The sequence below is a fragment of the Gigantopelta aegis genome, chromosome 10, assembly GCF_016097555.1.
Source record: "Gigantopelta aegis isolate Gae_Host chromosome 10, Gae_host_genome, whole genome shotgun sequence".
NCBI lineage: Eukaryota > Metazoa > Mollusca > Gastropoda > Neomphalida > Peltospiridae > Gigantopelta > Gigantopelta aegis.
In genome coordinates, this window is record NC_054708.1 from 73,861,309 (window position 1) to 73,878,995 (window position 17,687).

The 17,687-nt window shown below is 35.0% G+C and overlaps 1 protein-coding gene and 3 non-coding genes across 8 annotated transcripts in view; all 4 read right to left on the reverse strand.

Moving 5' to 3' along the window:
* LOC121382710 (protein PRRC2C-like) overlaps positions 1–17,687 on the reverse strand; it is a 61,005-nt gene that overhangs the window by 11,590 nt on the left and 31,728 nt on the right. For 4 of the 5 annotated variants that reach the window (XM_041512258.1, XM_041512256.1, XM_041512255.1 and 1 more), the window contains 4 exons: positions 11,647–11,828; positions 8,904–9,117; positions 7,601–7,905; positions 5,199–5,285 (listed from right to left, as the gene is read on the reverse strand). In XM_041512258.1, the coding sequence (XP_041368192.1) occupies positions 5,199–5,285; positions 7,601–7,905; positions 8,904–9,117; positions 11,647–11,828 (788 nt within the window). The remainder of the gene's footprint in view (positions 1–5,198; positions 5,286–7,600; positions 7,906–8,903; positions 9,118–11,646; positions 11,829–17,687) is intronic. The other variant, XM_041512257.1, reaches the window with a different exon arrangement.
* LOC121384836 lies at positions 12,292–12,387 on the reverse strand. The gene has a single exon (XR_005959453.1). It is a non-coding gene; the product is annotated as a small nucleolar RNA SNORD14 (small nucleolar RNA).
* Positions 15,022–15,117, reverse strand: LOC121384833. Its single transcript, XR_005959450.1, has one exon. It is a non-coding gene; the product is annotated as a small nucleolar RNA SNORD14 (small nucleolar RNA).
* Positions 15,659–15,754, reverse strand: LOC121384829. Its single transcript, XR_005959446.1, has one exon. It is a non-coding gene; the product is annotated as a small nucleolar RNA SNORD14 (small nucleolar RNA).

Genomic DNA, 17,687 nt, shown 5'->3' on the forward strand with positions numbered 1-17,687 from the left:
ATATTCTTTCATTTCTAAAAAAAAAGAAAAAAAGTTAAAGGAGACCGGACACCAAAAGACATGTAGTGTGTAATGGATTAAGTTAGCGTCAAAGACCGCATTACTCTAACGCCCGGCTCGCCGCGAGGCACCGGTTAGCTGCGCGTCTTAGGTTTGGGGTAAAAACAGAAGTGGGCAGGATTATGCATAGATCTGAACGAAAGCGAGGCAATACGTCATCGTGAGAGTTACCAAGCAAAGATTTTGATTCTTTGGTTGTGCCTTTTAGTCGTCTTTTTTTTTTTGTCTCTAGGTTTATCGGAAATTTAATTTAAAAGTTAATTAGTGTTATTATATACTGTCGACGTAATTATATGATGGTTAACTGCAACAGTAACAGCAATGCATCCCAAGAAACGGTCAACATCATGGTTTCGATTTCCAAAAAACCCACGAAAGTTGTTTTAAAACATGGACACATTATTGTCGTTGAATGGGCTTTACACCAACTAAATACAGCAGGTTATGGTACATTTACAATGTGAAAATTAAAACAAGTATGTACTTAAGATATACATTAAATAAAGGTATTGCAATTTGTTCACATACGAATATTTAAACTTCACATTTATTTACTCATAATTACCAAATTAATTTTCGCCGACAGCCCATAACGACTCCATACTAATGTCTCTTGATCTAGTTGGTTTGTTAACCTCATAACAAAACACCTTCAAAACGTGAATCATTACGTTAGTTAATGTTTATCGTCAGTTCAGTATATTGTCATTAAAATTAAAATGCTAACACTTTGGCAGGAACAACATATGTACTCTGGCCAGAAGGAATGATGGTTAAATAATTTTAAAGCTAATATCGATTATTAAAGCATAATCAAATTGTACTTTTCAATAAATTCTGTATGTCTTATTAAAAATACTCTACACCAAATAATTATTTAAATACCTACCCTGGTTTTCTGCCAGAGGGTGCCGAGGGTAAACTTACATGTATGTACTAAAAAATCTCAGAAATTAATGTGTGTGTATATATATATATATATATATATATATATATGATGATTTATTTTTTCGATAGATTATAGTAACATAATTTCTGTTTAAAATTTATTAAAGTGCATGAAATAAAATGTTCAATAAAAAACCCATTTCAAACCTAGACCTATAACCACCCAATATACTCCTTTGAATATATTTAGTTTTTACAGGCCCGTAGAACGACTTGGGGTGGGGCGCGCACTGACGGACCGGGTATAAACTCTACATCAGATTTTGGTTACAATGGCAAAAATGAATGTGATAAAGAAAAGCTCAAGTGTTTCTGTACCCGGCTGTGCAATCTAATTAAAATTAGCTCCACTATTACATGTGGATCTAACAGCTGCCAGTTGGAGCTCATGTCCACCAATAAAAACCTTACTTGCAGAATCATGCCAGTGATTTGAAAATAATTTGAAAATATTCCGAATTATTCTGAGGGTATACGATATGTTTCATATGAATTACGAATGCCGTATTTAGACCAGTACCGTAGAATAAATTTTAATCAGATTGTTAACAACACTGCATAGTCACCAATGTCCAGGTAACATTTCGTCTGTAAATAATAATTTAAATATTGACCAATCACACTTCGCCTTTTATAACGTTATTTGGGAGCATACAAATTCTAAAAATATGGGGCGATTATTTTAGTGGCCGCAGTACAGCGAACCATACCAATACGTACGGGAGGGGTTATCAGTCTTCAATTTTACATTAAAAATTATTTATTTTATAAAATAAAACATGTTTTAAGGCATTTGTAATTCACATGAAACATGTCGTATACCCTCAGGATAATTCGGAATGTTTTCAAATTATTTTTAAATCAATGGCATGATTCTGCAAGTAAGGTTTTGATTGGTGGACATGAGCTCCAACTGGCTGCGGTTAGATCCACATGTAATAGTGGAGCTAATTTAAATTAGATTGCCGGCTGTGGACAGTTTCGGCAGACTGGTAACACATTTTCTTAATAATTAAAAGTACACGGTTTAACCAAACACATTAAAACTTGGAGGGCAACTAGTGAAGAGAACAAAGTTTTTTGTTAAATTATTATATCTTGCTTTGGTGAGGAGGGGATGCTTTTTGCAAATTTGCGAAATTGGCCTCTGGAATATCCACTGATGTGTCATATTTACATCTATGCTGAACAAGAGTTATGATGAAATATTATTACATTTTGTGTGCTTTTCTTCTAATTAGGTCCATTTGCTTCAGTTTACATTAAAAATGTCATAATTTTTTTTTTTTTAATGCTTGTATGCTGTCTATGACTGTGTGGCTTCCTCGTCTTTGTTGGCAGTTGATTCATCCGAATTTTCGTCTAAGACAACATTTCCAGGATTAGGGACAAAGTCTCTGGTAAGTGGTTCAAACTGATACGGTTTGATGTCATTAGCACAAGCTGGACACAATTCTTCGTCACTCGAATCGCTAAGTTCGTTCATGCTGCTTGGTAGTTTCTTCAGTTTTCCTCTCATCGATGACATCACGGGTCTAGCTCATCAACTGTCGACAGTTTCCGGCAAACGTCGGAGATGGGCGAAAAAAAAATCCCCAACCAAGATTGGCACGGTCAATAAGGGGAGCGCGGTAGTTGCGTGTTGTGGTTTATGACGGCAAACAAGTCATTACGCCGTATATATGGTTCGGTGTCCGGTCTCCTTTAATGTGCTACATTTGTCATTATTTATATAATACAAACAATTATTGGTGTTAAACGCTTCATTTACAGTGCTGCCCGGTATATCAGCACACTTGGCATTCAAACTGAAATACATAGTAAATTTGTTTTTCACCAAATAAGCAGTGCATAATTTAAAGTACTATACAATTTATTTTACGTCTGTAGTAAATAAACATTTTAAAATTGAGCATAAATGTAGTCACACACACCCCGTATCCAAAACTATTTCCATGGTCTCTGATTCAGCTCAGTAAATCTGACCCAGAGAACTCATTATTTATAGATCGCCAATAGCCTTATTTTTGTAGCCAATGAATTCTACACTGTCGTCACACAATTGTTTTATTATTTTTTTTCATTAAAAATGTTACTGTGGTAACTGACTATCACACAAGTCTGAACACATATTACATCATATTTTGGGAATCATTTTCTTTGTTGGCAGTTTGTCTAAAAAATATTTTAAGAGTTTAATGTATTAATACTTAAACACTTGTTTAAACAATCAAACTTGATGGTAATATATTTAGAAATAAATGTTTGCTCAGACTTAAAATAGAATAATCAGTGTATTTCATTGGATTGACAGATTATATATAAAAACATCATTGCAAACATACATTTCATTAATAAACTTTATTAATAATTATGCCAAAATAGTGTCAATTTTTAAATAACAAAAAAAAACGAAGAACAAAGCCATTTTTGTTAATGTGCTACATTTGTCATTATTTATGTTATTTGTTTTGTTATTACTGCAGATGCATGTTCATTATCATGCACATCTAAAATTCCTACATGATTTTTCTCTTGGCTAGATTGTGCATACATAGATGCAAGTAACTATATTGTGAACTGGACAGACTGTCAAGGAAGGTTTTACAACTTTCATTTTGTTTGCCTTTTTCTGTAATTTCCATTTTGAAATGGGGAAAAGAATTTTAAAAAATATAAAGGAGTTCTATTTAGCGATTAGTTAAAATAAATTGTAAGGAAGGTCTTTACAGACTGGTCGTCATTTATTAATATTGAGGAGGATGACCTACTTCATAGTTAAATTTTTAAAAAACACATTGGATTTTTTTTTTTTTATTTTTTAGACAATTGTCAGTTCTAATAATTGTTAATTACGTACATAACAATATTTGTTATATTTTCCGACGCCATATAACCGTAAATAAAATGTGTTGAGTGCGTTGTTAAAAACATTTCCTTCCTTGCTTATATTTGATTTCCATCTTGGGATTAACCACTGAAAAATTAACTGAGCTTTAATTCCCTATAACACACCGACAACTTCCTGAACATATTTAAACAACCAACTGTTCAAATAACCAAACTTAATGATCATATTTAGAAATAAATGTTTGCTCAGACTTAAAATAGAATAATCAGTGTACTTCATTGGATTGACAGATATATATAAAAACATCATTGCAAACAAACATTTCATTAATAAACAATACAACTAAATACAAAATAAAGTACCTGGAAATAAACTATTAATATATTATTATGCTGAAATATTTTCATTTCCTAAAAATAAATAAAAAATACCACATTTATTTACTACATTTGTCATTATTTATGAAATACAAACAATTATTGGTGTTGCCAACACTTCATTTACAGTGCTGTCCTGGCACACGTAGCATTTGGTGTCATTACTGCAGATGCATGTTCATTACCATGCACATCTAAAATTCCTACATGGATTTTTCTCTTGGCTAGATTGTGCATAAACATGGATATGTTTACTTTTCTTATTAGTAAAAATTTAACTATATTGTGAACTGGACCGACTCTCAAAGTGGTCATTTAGTAATATTAATGAGGATGACCCTACTTAGTGGTTATATTTTTTTTTTTTAAACCTCAAAATGATTTTTATTCTAACATTTATTGTCAATTATAATTTTTATTTCCGTAAATAACAATATTTGTTTATATTTGATTTCAATCTTGGGACAAACCATTGAAAAACAAACAGCTTTAATTCACTACAATACAGACACAGGGTTGAAAATTAACATGAAAACCACGGTCGCCAGATCTTAATGGCCCTTCTCAAATTCAACTAGCCTTCCAATTATCACACTCAGATATATATTTTTGGCACTTTTAGTAACAATTCGGATTTTTTTCCACCACAAATTTGTGCTAATTATTATGTTTTACAATACTATAGCCAAGGCAGGGAACATTTTGTTCAATATTTTCTTTGCAATTCGTTACGCAAATTTCAGAGATTGTGACACAATTTTAAAACAGTAGTTGGTAATCAATTTTCAGTTGACTAGAAATATCATTCATTTTGAAAACAAAATGTTCCATGCAAACGTGATTAGCAATTATTTATTTCTTATAATTAAAGAATGAATTGTCCACACCTCTACTTTTTAAGTAGAACACATTAAAAGCTATTCACATGTTAAACGAATGAACTATGGATAAGTTGTCCATACCTGTACTTTGGGCTGTCTTTGAGGTTTCGGGGCTTCAAAATTTTCTTGCACCTCATTGCTGATTTTGTCTTCCAGCAATTTTTCAGCCTAAAAAGATAAAAGACACAATTTTTTTTAAAGTTACATCTGTATCTGATTAACTAGAATCTTCATCCAAAGCATTTCCACTAGTCACAGGTCACTTGACATTTCAATTTTGTTCTGAAAATAAGACCTTGGTACCTTTGTTTTTCTTGTAACTTTGCACTAGAGGCCATCTTATATTTTGAAACTTCCTGGAATGCAAATATATGTACTACATTGTAACATTGCAGCCCTAGAAAAAAAAACTAGTCATTTTGAGTTACTAGTGGAATTCTTGCTAAAGGTTTGACAAGGTAATTTACTTTTCTAAGATTTTTGGGCTTATTCAATGATCTTGAATTGAAATTTATATTAAGATGATCTCACAACCAATATCATAAATTTTCAAAAAGAAAAACGAAGTTACCAAACTTGTAATAAAAAATAAAAGAAATAATAAAAAAAATAATAAGTTTCCTGTTCCGATGACTGGTTATCAAAGGCTATGGTATGTGCTATTCTATTCTGTCTGTGGCGAAGTGCATATAAAATATGACTTGCTGATGATGAAAATGTTCAGCTGTTTCCACTGAAGACCAAATAGCCAAAAATTAATCACTTAATGTGCTCTAGTGGTGTCGGCAAACAAAACACATTTGATTTTAAAATGAAACATTACAAACCATCCAAGAACATAGCAGTAAATAGAGACATGAGTGGATGTTAGATACCATTTATCTGACAACAAATGGTTTCAAAACACATCCTTCTAAAACCCATTTACAACCCTAGCACCTGTAGCTAACATATGCATCAGAGTAATTAACTTCAGGTTAACTTAAACATCACAGAGTTCTTGATTTTGATTACAAGTGCTTTTTTCATAGGAGCATAGGAGCAGCCAGTCATGCTGAAATCGATAACACATGTCTTTTAATCAGCAAGTGATGTTCTAACCAACAAGTGTGCAAGAAAATGTCAGATAAAATCTGGATATATAGTGAATACATATTGTGTAGGAATATGAACACATTGCAGTGATTTATCAGCCAAACAAAAAGGTATATATACTTGCCGTGCAAAACAAACAAAATATATTATATGCACTACACTACAATATCATTTTCTTACAACAAACCAGTGTTATTTCTTAGTTCCATTCTCTGCTACCATCCTACTATATCAAGGGTACATAAATACTTCAGTGGATCAAGCAGTCTCTTTACTGTGGTAAAATTGACACGCAGCCACGAGTGACACATCCAAGTCCAAAATACATGAAAAACTAAACTATGATGAAAATGCTATGCAAATCATTATTGAAACAGTTTTGACAGCTCAAACCATTCTTGGTTTTTAAAGGTGAAAGAGTGAAAGGGCAGATAATCTTAAGTCTGTCTTTATAACAGGTGTAGCTCATTGTACCATCCATAAAGAAAGCTGGCAAATTATAAAATAAAAATCACCGTAAATATTTATTCAAAAAAAAAAAAGTGAATATGGCAAACAAGCCTAAACTTTTTAGCAGGATAGGTCTTCAGATCTCGCAGTTTAATAGGATTGTTATCACTCCCGACTCCCCATCACTTCCCCAAGACCAGTTCCCAGTGATTTTAGCATTTTTTTTTTTCCATTAGTATTTAAGGATTAAAAATAAATGCTCAATATACAACGGAAATATGGTAATAAAACGACTCCCCACAATCTAAGTTATGGGAGTAGTTAATCATTCCCCTACCATTTTCTCACCTCGAGGTCTGCTTCGCAACCTACACTTCATAACGTACATCTTTTATTATTGCTTTAGATTAATATTCTGTGGCCAGTGTGACAAATTTCAAGTTTAAACGGGAGCCAATACAGTGTACAGCAACATAAAAACACACAAAAGCACAAGATGCAAGGGGTGGAGCAAGCTTAGATTCACGCATTTAAGACTACCATAATCGTATAAACCTATCTTGCATTAGACAGCATCATGTAGCAACTATACTTACCAATAATTACACGTTATTTTCACGCATAATGTAAGCATTTTCTCCTCACATTACACTTTAAAGAAATTCGACACAACAGCTAAAATACTTTGTGCTAAGGATGCATCAGAGAACCGAATCCAAACTTGTCTGAACTACTACATTGATCGGCAGTGGTATGCAAGAATTGTTTTTTTTTGTCTCTCTCTTCATATTGCTCAATTTGACAAAAGAGCTTCAGGTCTCCACGGCATGCAATTAAAAAAGGATTAAATAAGTGTCTAGTTTCACAAAGTAACATAAGACGAAATCACGACAACTGCAAGCCGATCAAGCTGCTTTTCGGACAGCTTAATGCTATACCTTAACATCATCCTTAAGCTTGTTTTCAGCACTTGGGGAGCTCCGGGTGGATGAGGCAGCAGAATTAGGCTGGTCACTTACATCAATGCCACTGTCGTGCTGATCTCCCTTGTCAAACTTTGGCTCCATTGCCGTCTGGTTCGGACCAGCCCCCACGGTGATGGCGAAGCTGATGGGTTTTGACCAGGCACTGACTGTCGGGATGGGCGCCGGAGTCATCGACATTGGGACCATTTGAGCAGTAGCCATCTGCATTTTTGAGGCAGGTGCTACGTGAATTCCTGGCGCTGGCATCACTGGTATATCTAAACAAGAAATAATAATTATTTTTAACATTTTCATTCAGTTGGAGAAAACAAAAGTATCTGTCATACCATATTACTAGAACACTTACTTCTTGGAAAGCAAATTTAATGACGTCTTGGCATATCTGAAATAGTGGTAGTTATCTAAGTCTGATGAAATTTGCCGTTACTAAATAGCAGGCAAGCATGTATCATAGACCTCAATACCCAGTATCATAGACCTCAAGTCACAGTAAAAAAACAAAAACATTTAGAGATGGTAATCAAGCCTACAAGCTATCAACGGTTACACGTCACCATTAATTACTCCATGCAGTTCAATATAATTTCTCTGTCAGAATATATTCTATGAAAAATACAACACTGTCAAGAGGGTCATGTCACTACTACTTTCAGGGAGTGCACTCAATTGACATGTAGCATGTAAAAAAAAAATCAACATGGGTCGACCACAAAGTTTTTCAATTAATGGCCCCTATGCTCGACTACCGTACATGTAACAAGTTACTTCAAACGAATGGATTGTTTAAATACTACAGAGGTCAACCTACGTGTAATCATCAAATAAAGATTTCAAAAAGCATATCAGAATTATGTAGTATTCTTTTTATAAGGAACTATTTCCTAAACCGGACTATGTTAAGCTGCTGCAGCAAGTTACGACACACAAATGATGGTGTGTTCCCTAAACCTAGACTATATTAAAACCAAAATTAAATCCATTTTTAAAAACAACTTTATATTGTTTTTCAAAAATAATGTAGAGTACTTTAATATTATTGTAAATATACAAATATATGAAATATTGAACATTTACATCAGTCGAGTACTACTGTAAGTTATTGTTTTTAAAACAGTCTGCAGTCACAAAACCTGTCGAAAATTTTCATGCGGTAAACATTTAAGAAAATCAAATTTTCTTTAGTTTTTTTAAACATTTGAACAAAACATTGGTATCATTTCAGCTCTACATTAACATGATTGGAAGAATCAATTACTTTTGGCAGATTCCACTTCAGAAGACACCATAGCAGGTATGTTGTTAGCCAGATCATTATCCCACTGCTCGATTTTCGGCATAATATCACGGGTCGTTTCCTTCCCTTTTTCTCGCTGTTCCTTTTGTTTTGCAAGCCGCGGTGGCAGCTTGTTCTGTTTGCTGTACCGAGACGAAGCAGGCTTACCAGACAGTCCTTTAGGTTTTACCACAACCTGTAATTTGTTTTTAAAAATTACAAATTGATACATAATTTAAAGTATACACAAACATTTCATATAAAAATACATAAATTAAATAAATTATATATAATCTATACATGCAGTCTTTGTCATGAGCCAAATCACTCTGCTGAAGTGTTAGGCGGAAATCATATGAAGTTTCAAATAAAATTAAATTTTATTGCAATGCACGTTAATCTGCTGCTCTCTTACATCTTGTCCAACAACGTACTGAAAAGCTTAATACACTTAAATTATCAATAATGTACAGGAATTGCAATGAACAGTGTGTAGTAAACCAGGTACAAGTTATAACAAAATACAGGCTTGTTAAACTATATGGTATATATATACTACTCAAAAGAATTTAAGGGTCAAAAATTTATAACCAAATAAGTTTCAGAGTGTATTAGATTGATGATGTAAACTACACCAAAAATTTAATTTATTGTTCCATATTTACAAAAAACCACAAATAAACGTCACTGTATACAAGTCACATGACATGCTGTCAAAGTTGAAGGTTGTCAAACATGGATTTTACACATTAGAACATTCGTTTAATAGTGTGTGAATCCACCCCTGGTGCGAATACACTCGACACATCGTTGCCTCATGCTGCTGATCAGACGTCTGAAGAACTCTTGGGGAATGGCCTGCCACTCTGCCATAAGAAGTTGACCCAGATCATGAAGGTTGACCGGAGGGGCATGGTTATCCCGAACTCTCCTACCTAATTCGTCCCAGGCGTGCTCTGTTGGGGCAAAGTCAGGCGAATATGCTGGCCAATCCATCCTGGCGATACCTTGTTGTCTGAAAAAGTCCATTACCACCCTGTCGCGATGGGGTCTGGCATTGTCATCCTGCAGAACTGCCCCGCCGCCAATCTGCTGAAGGCCTGGGAGAACCAACGGCCGGATAATCTCATTCAGATAGCGGATTCCATTCAGATTGCCATCCACCACATAGAGGGGGTCCTGTGGTGGATAGAGATGCCGCCCCACACCATGACACTGCCACCACCGAACCGGTGACGTTGTCTAACGTTAACGTCAGCGAAGCGCTCCCCAGGACGTCTGTAGACACGAACCCGACCGTCGTTGAACTGGAGACTAAACCTGGACTCATCAGTGAACATCACTCGACCCCACTGAACACGTTGCCACCGCAGATGAAGTGTGCACCAGTGACGTCTGGCCGTTCTGTGACGTGGTAGGAGTGGTGGTCGAACAGCCTGGCGATGGCAGCGTAGATTATTGGCTCTCAGACGATTGCGTATGGTTTGATCAGACACTCGAGTTCCAGTCGCAGTCTGCAGATTGTCACGTAATCGGCGTGCAGTGGTTGTGCGTTGACGTAGAGCCATATTGGTGATGTAGCGGTCCTCTCTATTTGTAGTGCTTCGGGGTCTTCCCGAACGTCGACGATTTCGAACAGAATTCGTTGCTTGGTACCGTTGCCACAGTCGCCAACAACACTCTGACACCAGAGTATCAGAGCAACATTTCTTTGCGTATTGCCATCCTGAAGCCAAGCAATAGCCCTTCCTCGATCTTCGATAGTCAGTTGACGTCGTACCATTGTCGAATTTGGAGTGTGCACCATACACTAACGCAAGCTCCAATTATACGGAAATTCAGCATTGGGAACATGGAATACACGTGCAAAGCATGCAAATGAAGCGCTTTGTGAAAAAGCAAGTTATGGGCACTTAGCAGACCTTTCACTTTCGCCCTAATTTACGTGCAAATGTAAGCATGTTTTCGCCATTAGAACTAGTCGACAGTGTCAATGACAGTGGATTTTAATTCATTTATGGGTTGCTTAGACCCACTTTCGTCAAAATGGAACAATACCATGCGTGACATTATGGTCTAGCTAATATAATTGACATTCAGAAAATAATGTCGAAAATATCGTCTGACCCTTAAATTCTTTTGAGTAGTATATTTGAATTTGATTCTGTGTAGAACGAAATATCATTTGACTTTCTTTTTAAGTGGTAACCTGGTAACCTATCGAGCAGTCTCGATGTACATTGATGCCTGAATGTGCACTGAAACAATATAAATTTTGAACGATGTATGTGACAACATTGGAGCAACAGACATACTATTAAAAACAGTAATATACAGCAAGCTGGTAGCTCAGACAGCCAAGGAAGTTTTTCTATCTCCGAGGAACAAGTTTCCACTCTGATGAAAATTGCGAAAAAAAACTGCTCATCATAGCTACCATTTACATCCATGTAAAAAAAAAGTCAAAAGACCTCAATATCCTTGCTATTAAAAATGATGCGACTGTTTACTTGAGTAGAGACAAATGTTCTGCATACATTTACTTTTCACCAACCCATATCATTTCTTAATAATGTAAATGACACTATAGTGTTTATCTGCAGTACCTGAATATATTATTTTTTTTACAATGTACATGCCAAAGAAATTACATTAAAAAAAATCAATATAATTTTTTATACTTTTGATTTTACATTTTAAAAAAATCAATATAATGTTTTTTTACTTTTGATGAAGGATCTCTCTTCTTTTGGTCTGTTGTCCTTTTTGCGTGTTCAGCTTCTTGTTGTTTTTGTTTGTTTTTCAAACTTTTCTTTGATGTAACCTCCTGGAAACCATCATTGTTCTCAAACAAAAAGGTTGGATCATCTATGGTCACTTCAGGTTGGTCATCAATTACAACAACACCTAATTTTTTTAAAAGAAAGTGAATAGACATCAACTTGTTAAGTGTTTTGTGGTACTGTAAAACCAACATTCATTTTGCAAACTCTGTGAAAATGTGAGGCCTAGTTCACAAAACTCAACATCGCATCATCCTTTAGTTCCCCATTTGTGAATTATGCCTCAGAATTAGATTTATAATGGATTTCTTGAAAAGGCAGATGATATACACTTAAGTATGATGATTTTTGTTGTTACTAAATCATCTTAACATTTAAAGCAACAGATGTCATACATAAAAGGAATTCAATGATTTCACATGGTTATCACTTTCAAGGACTAGCATATTTACAAATTGTAGTAGTAAAGTGAGGCCATCCTAATTAAATATCTGGCTATCAAACATACAGACACAAACTATGTCCATAATTTAGTTGCATTTAACCAATAAAAGAATCTTTAGCAAGATTAATATATCTCATGTTGGTAGCTCAGACATCCAAGGAAGGTTATAACCGTCTTCGAGGAACGAGTTTCCTCTCTGGTGGAAACTGCAAATAATGGAAGATGTTCATCATAGCTACCACCTAAAATGATACTCTTATAAAAATGCCAATGAGGGGCCAAGATCTGCATTTAAAAAATGCCAAACAATTTAATAATTCAAACACCCAATTAACAACAACTTGATATAATTTTAACATACTTTGGTGTCCACTACATAAATAAGGGCCACAACTGTCAAAAATGGGTAAATCGCCATAAAAGTCAAACTTTATAACAGTACTTGATACAGCTATATACAAATGTCAACTCAATAATATCTCAAGCATTGTGAAAAAAAATATATCCAAAAAACTATATGTGGGACAGACAGATGAACAGACAGACAGGACAGAGAAGAAACCTATAGTCGCCTCCAGTTAAGACCAATATGGGACTAATAATGCCCAGCCTGCACTCACAAGTTTATGAATACAATTTGTTAACACATTTATCTATGTATAATAACTACCCAAACTATGTCATATCGAGGCAGGCACGTGTACAGAGGGAGGGGGGGCGTTTGAAACCTAGTAAATTTCTTTTTTTAAATATTTTTTGGAGCATGCTTGAACCCATCTACAAATTTTAAATGCCATAGTCTAGACACCCCTGCACACTAGCGTAAGAAACTGGTGCACATTATGCATTAACAGTCACAGAAATACTATGATATAGAAATATTAGCATATAGCATGTTGACAGCTCAGACATCCAAGGAAGATTATTGCCGTCTTCGAGGAATGAGTTTCCTCTCTGGTGGAAACTGCGAATAATGGAAGATGTTCATCATAGCTGTAACACACAGATGTAAATGGAAGGCAAGATTTCCTATATATTCAACTCAATACTCAACTTCACAAGAAAATATGAATTGCACAGTATTTATTTCAAGAAAAATATTTCTCTAAGGGAACTTTACGTGCTCAATGGAATTGAACATTGGATCCAAAACGGACTGTGCATCAATGATGGTAATGCATTTATCATCCATTAAAGGATTTGTAGGAGATATCGCTGACACTATAATTTGCAATATCTCCTGCTTCTTTTTGTTACGTCATTGTTTGTTTCAGCAGTAAACCTATCAATAGTGATGCCACGTCACTGTCATTCTGTTAGTTAACGTGTCTACCGCTGCCAAATATAGCGACATTCAACCCACATTACTGACATTGTTTACAATTGTTGCAAATGAAAAGAATGATAATGGATGATAAAAAGAATACCCCCGTGTATTTTATGATATAATTTATCAGCACTCATTGATCAAAGTATAAAAATCCTTGGCAAGCCTTGTATGTCAGACTCGTATATCAAGACATTGGGGAGTATCCTCTATATATCAAACAAATCACACACCAGGTAAATCTTGCTATGTAAATATATTATTGTCAAGAATATCAAATTCAACAAACCTAAAACTTTTTTCCACCTTATTAACCTGTGAGTAGTTTATACTTAAGTATAAGCAAACATACATTTCTTACAAGAAATAATTCCACATATATGCATTTCAAACCTGAATGCATCATCAACCGACTGTTGCCGATTTTCAACAATGTCATGAATATAATTTTTAGGTTAAACCAATATATTTAAAACAGTTCCCATTATGCAACATTGAAGCCATACAAATCAATAACATTAATAATACAAAGTATTACTAGTACAGTTCCAGTGATTTTCCGCGATTGCGGGAAACAGACGGAATTAACGGAATTCCCATTGTGAAACGCAAATTACGATTTTCCGCGAAGTTAAAAAAATTAATACCATTTTACTACTGCCACACACTGTAAAACTGACGATTAGCCCATGTGCAGTACTATTGGCAAACGTGTAGTGTCGTATTTACCGGGGCTACATTCAGCCAGACCGAGCGGAAAAACGTCGGCTAGATTGGATTATACGCTTCACGGTAAACCAAATGGCCACGTTGGGAACCAAATACTTCGCAAACATTAGCGAAACATTTGGTGGCTGAACTTGGGACTGGTTTACTGCTAAGTCTGTTGCGCCTTCGCAGATGGGATAGGTTTTTTTTTTCAGGAGTAAGTTAAGCCAGCGGTTTGTCGCTAACGCTCATCTTGGAAGACAGATTTTTACGCTACACATTAAACCGAATGACCACTTCGGGAACCAATCAAAATATGTTTGCAAACGTTTTGCAAAAAACCGCTGGCTGAACGTTGCAATGTTACTTTATTTCCGCTGTGTCATGCACATACTTCACATTGCAGACGACATTAGAAGCTGTGATAAAAATAAATGTTTACGTTTTGTTAACACTAAGCCCCTTCAAATAAAACAGTGCACTCAATTGTTGGGACAATTATGCTTTATGTAGTTGTTATAATTATAACCAATTTTCGGACCCTTGTTTTGGTTTCATACAAAGTAAATAAAACAGACCCAACGGTAAATTTTTTATATGATATATTTGACAAAAGGTACTTTTTATTTTTTTCATCTTTTAAAACTTAAATTTTTTATATTTTGTCAAGAATTATGAAAAATTAAAAAGTTAACAGCATTAATTTGTCACAACTTGTGTTATTTAAATTGTTAATTAGGCCTACATATTGTATTCTGAAACGGAATTTACAAAAACATGAAACGGAAAATAGTTTTTTTTTAAAACAGAAAACCACTGGGTCTTCTAGTATACTAGTAGCTCAGACATCCAAGGAAGGTTATTGCCATCATCGAGGAACGAGTTTCCTCTCTGGTGGAAACTGCGAATAATGGAAGGTGTTCATCATAGCTACTGTGTACAGTGATATCCATGTGAAGATAACCAGCAAAGAACAATATCTGCCCTATTACAAACTAACCTCACTCGACCAAGTACAAATAAATCAATTAGCTTTACTAATATTTCAAGAAATTAGCAAAATAATTCTATTTCAACAAAAAAAAAGCTCACTAGAAATCGACACTGCAAACCAACAGACCCGAGTAGTGCATGTCAAACATTAACCTATGAGGATATTTTCTTGAGCATCTATGAAACATGTCATTTATTTCTATGCAAAAATACATCTTTATTACTAAGAATTTTTTTTACAAATTCACACCATCCATTGCATGAATATATTTTTTCTGAGGGTACATATTCACAAACATCAAAGGTATACTTGAACAGCTATGAAATCCAAGAAACAAAATTTATCCTAAAGATGCAGTAAGTATCCTATTATAATCAACATAATCCTATGTTCTAAAAAGAACCTGCATATATATTAACAGAATATTTGGATCAGCATTTAATTTTTGCAGGCCAAATGCTGTATAGTATATTATGCTGGTAGCTCAGACATCCAAGGAAGGTTATTGCCATCTTGGAGGAACGAGTTTCCTCTCTGGTGGAAACTGCGAATAATGGAAAATATTCATCATGGCTACCACACATAAAATGATATCTATGTAAAGATGCTAATGGAAGACAATGCCAACCCCAAATGATTAAGTTCACCTGAACAAATCACTGAATCAAGTACAGAAAACATACACTAAATTAAAGTTTGTTTTGTGTAACACCACCACTAGAGCAAAGAAAGAAAGAAAGAAAGAAAATGTTTTATTTAACAACGAACTCAACATATTTATTTACGGTTATATAGCAGCAAGGGATCTTTTATTTGCGCTTCCCACAGGCAGGATGGCACAAACTATGCCCTTTGTTGAACCAGTTATGGATCACTGGTCGGTGCAAGTGGTTTACACCTACCCATCGAGCCTTGCGGAGCACTCTCAGGGTTTGGAGTCAGTATTTGGATTAAAAATCCCATGCCTCGACTGGGATCCGAACCCAGTACCTACCAGCCTGTAGACTGATGGCCTAACCACACCACCACCAGGGCCGGTCACCATTAGAGCATACTGATTTACTAATCATTGGCTATTGGAAGTCAATGCTTGGTAGTCTTTATTCATTAGCAGCAAAGGTTCTTTTATGTGCATTTTCCCATGGAAACAGCACATTGTTTGGACTGAAATTCATAATAACCTAACAAATTGTCACGCTTCATGAACTACTGAACATGGTTTGGACATAAACATACTTGATCATACATTTCGGATAAATGTTAATTACAAATAAAAACTTCAAACCTGTCTCCACAACTGCTACAACCAAATGTCTTTTTGTTCAAACTTGCCTTGCAGATAGCTAAGACAACTTATGAACATTTGCCAAATGTAAACAACAAACCAATTTATATTTATATTTATGTACAACTATTAAATTGTGAATAACAAAATTATGCACATTATGTATCAAGCTTCTTCCCATCAGGCCCATGTTCAAGTCAGCTGTTTAAGAAATATTATCATACCCTCTTGGTTAACTAAAACATCTCATCATTCTCGTCAATGAACATCTATTGTGGAATATGTCAACTCCTGGAACTGCCCACAGCAATCAGCAATGCAGTGAACATTGCTGTGGAGTTTTTAATTCTCGTTTGTACTTTTTTGCCTTGGACCAAATAAAAAATTAAAAAAATAAAAATTCAATGGCTTGTGTTTTTGCCATGCCATGAACATTTTCTTAATTGAAGGGGTTGTGGGATGTTTGGGGAAGGCAGGTTTGCTCATGTCAGCATGCACCAGCACAAGAGGAAAAGTTAATGTTTTGTTTTGCTTAACACCACCACTAGAGCACACCAATTATTTTTAATCATTGGCTATTAGATCAGGAGGCCATTAATTCTTGCTCTTGGTATATTGAAACATTAACAGAATACTGGTAGCTCAGACATCCAAGGAAGGTTATTGCCGTCTTTGAGGAACGAGTTTCCTCTCTGGTGGAAACTGCGAATAATCGATAATGTTCATCAGCTACCATATAAAGTGATATGCATGTAAAGGTAGGTCACAGTTAAAAGTTCATATTGTTCCAAAACCATCAAGATTCTGGTGTTCTAATTCCTTAACTTACCAAAATCTGTGCGAATTGTGTTCAAAATGACACCTATCAACTGCATGAACAAACACAGCACCAACCAATGACATGAATTCACATTTACCTATGTATAGTGTATATCATATTTAAGGCTCTACTTAAAACTTAATTAATTCCCAAGTTAACATGCAGAAATACTATTAGAAGCATTAACACAGTATGCTGGTAGCTCAGACATCCAAGGAAGGTTATTGCCATCTTCGAAGAACGAGTTTCCTCTCTGGTGGAAACTGCGAATAATGGAAGGTGTTCATCATGGCTACAGTGCAGTGTGATACTCATGTAATAATAACAAGAGCAGCATCACATGTTTACCTGACCGTTCAATGAGGTATAAAAAAAAATTACACATGAATTCATGGAATGAGTAA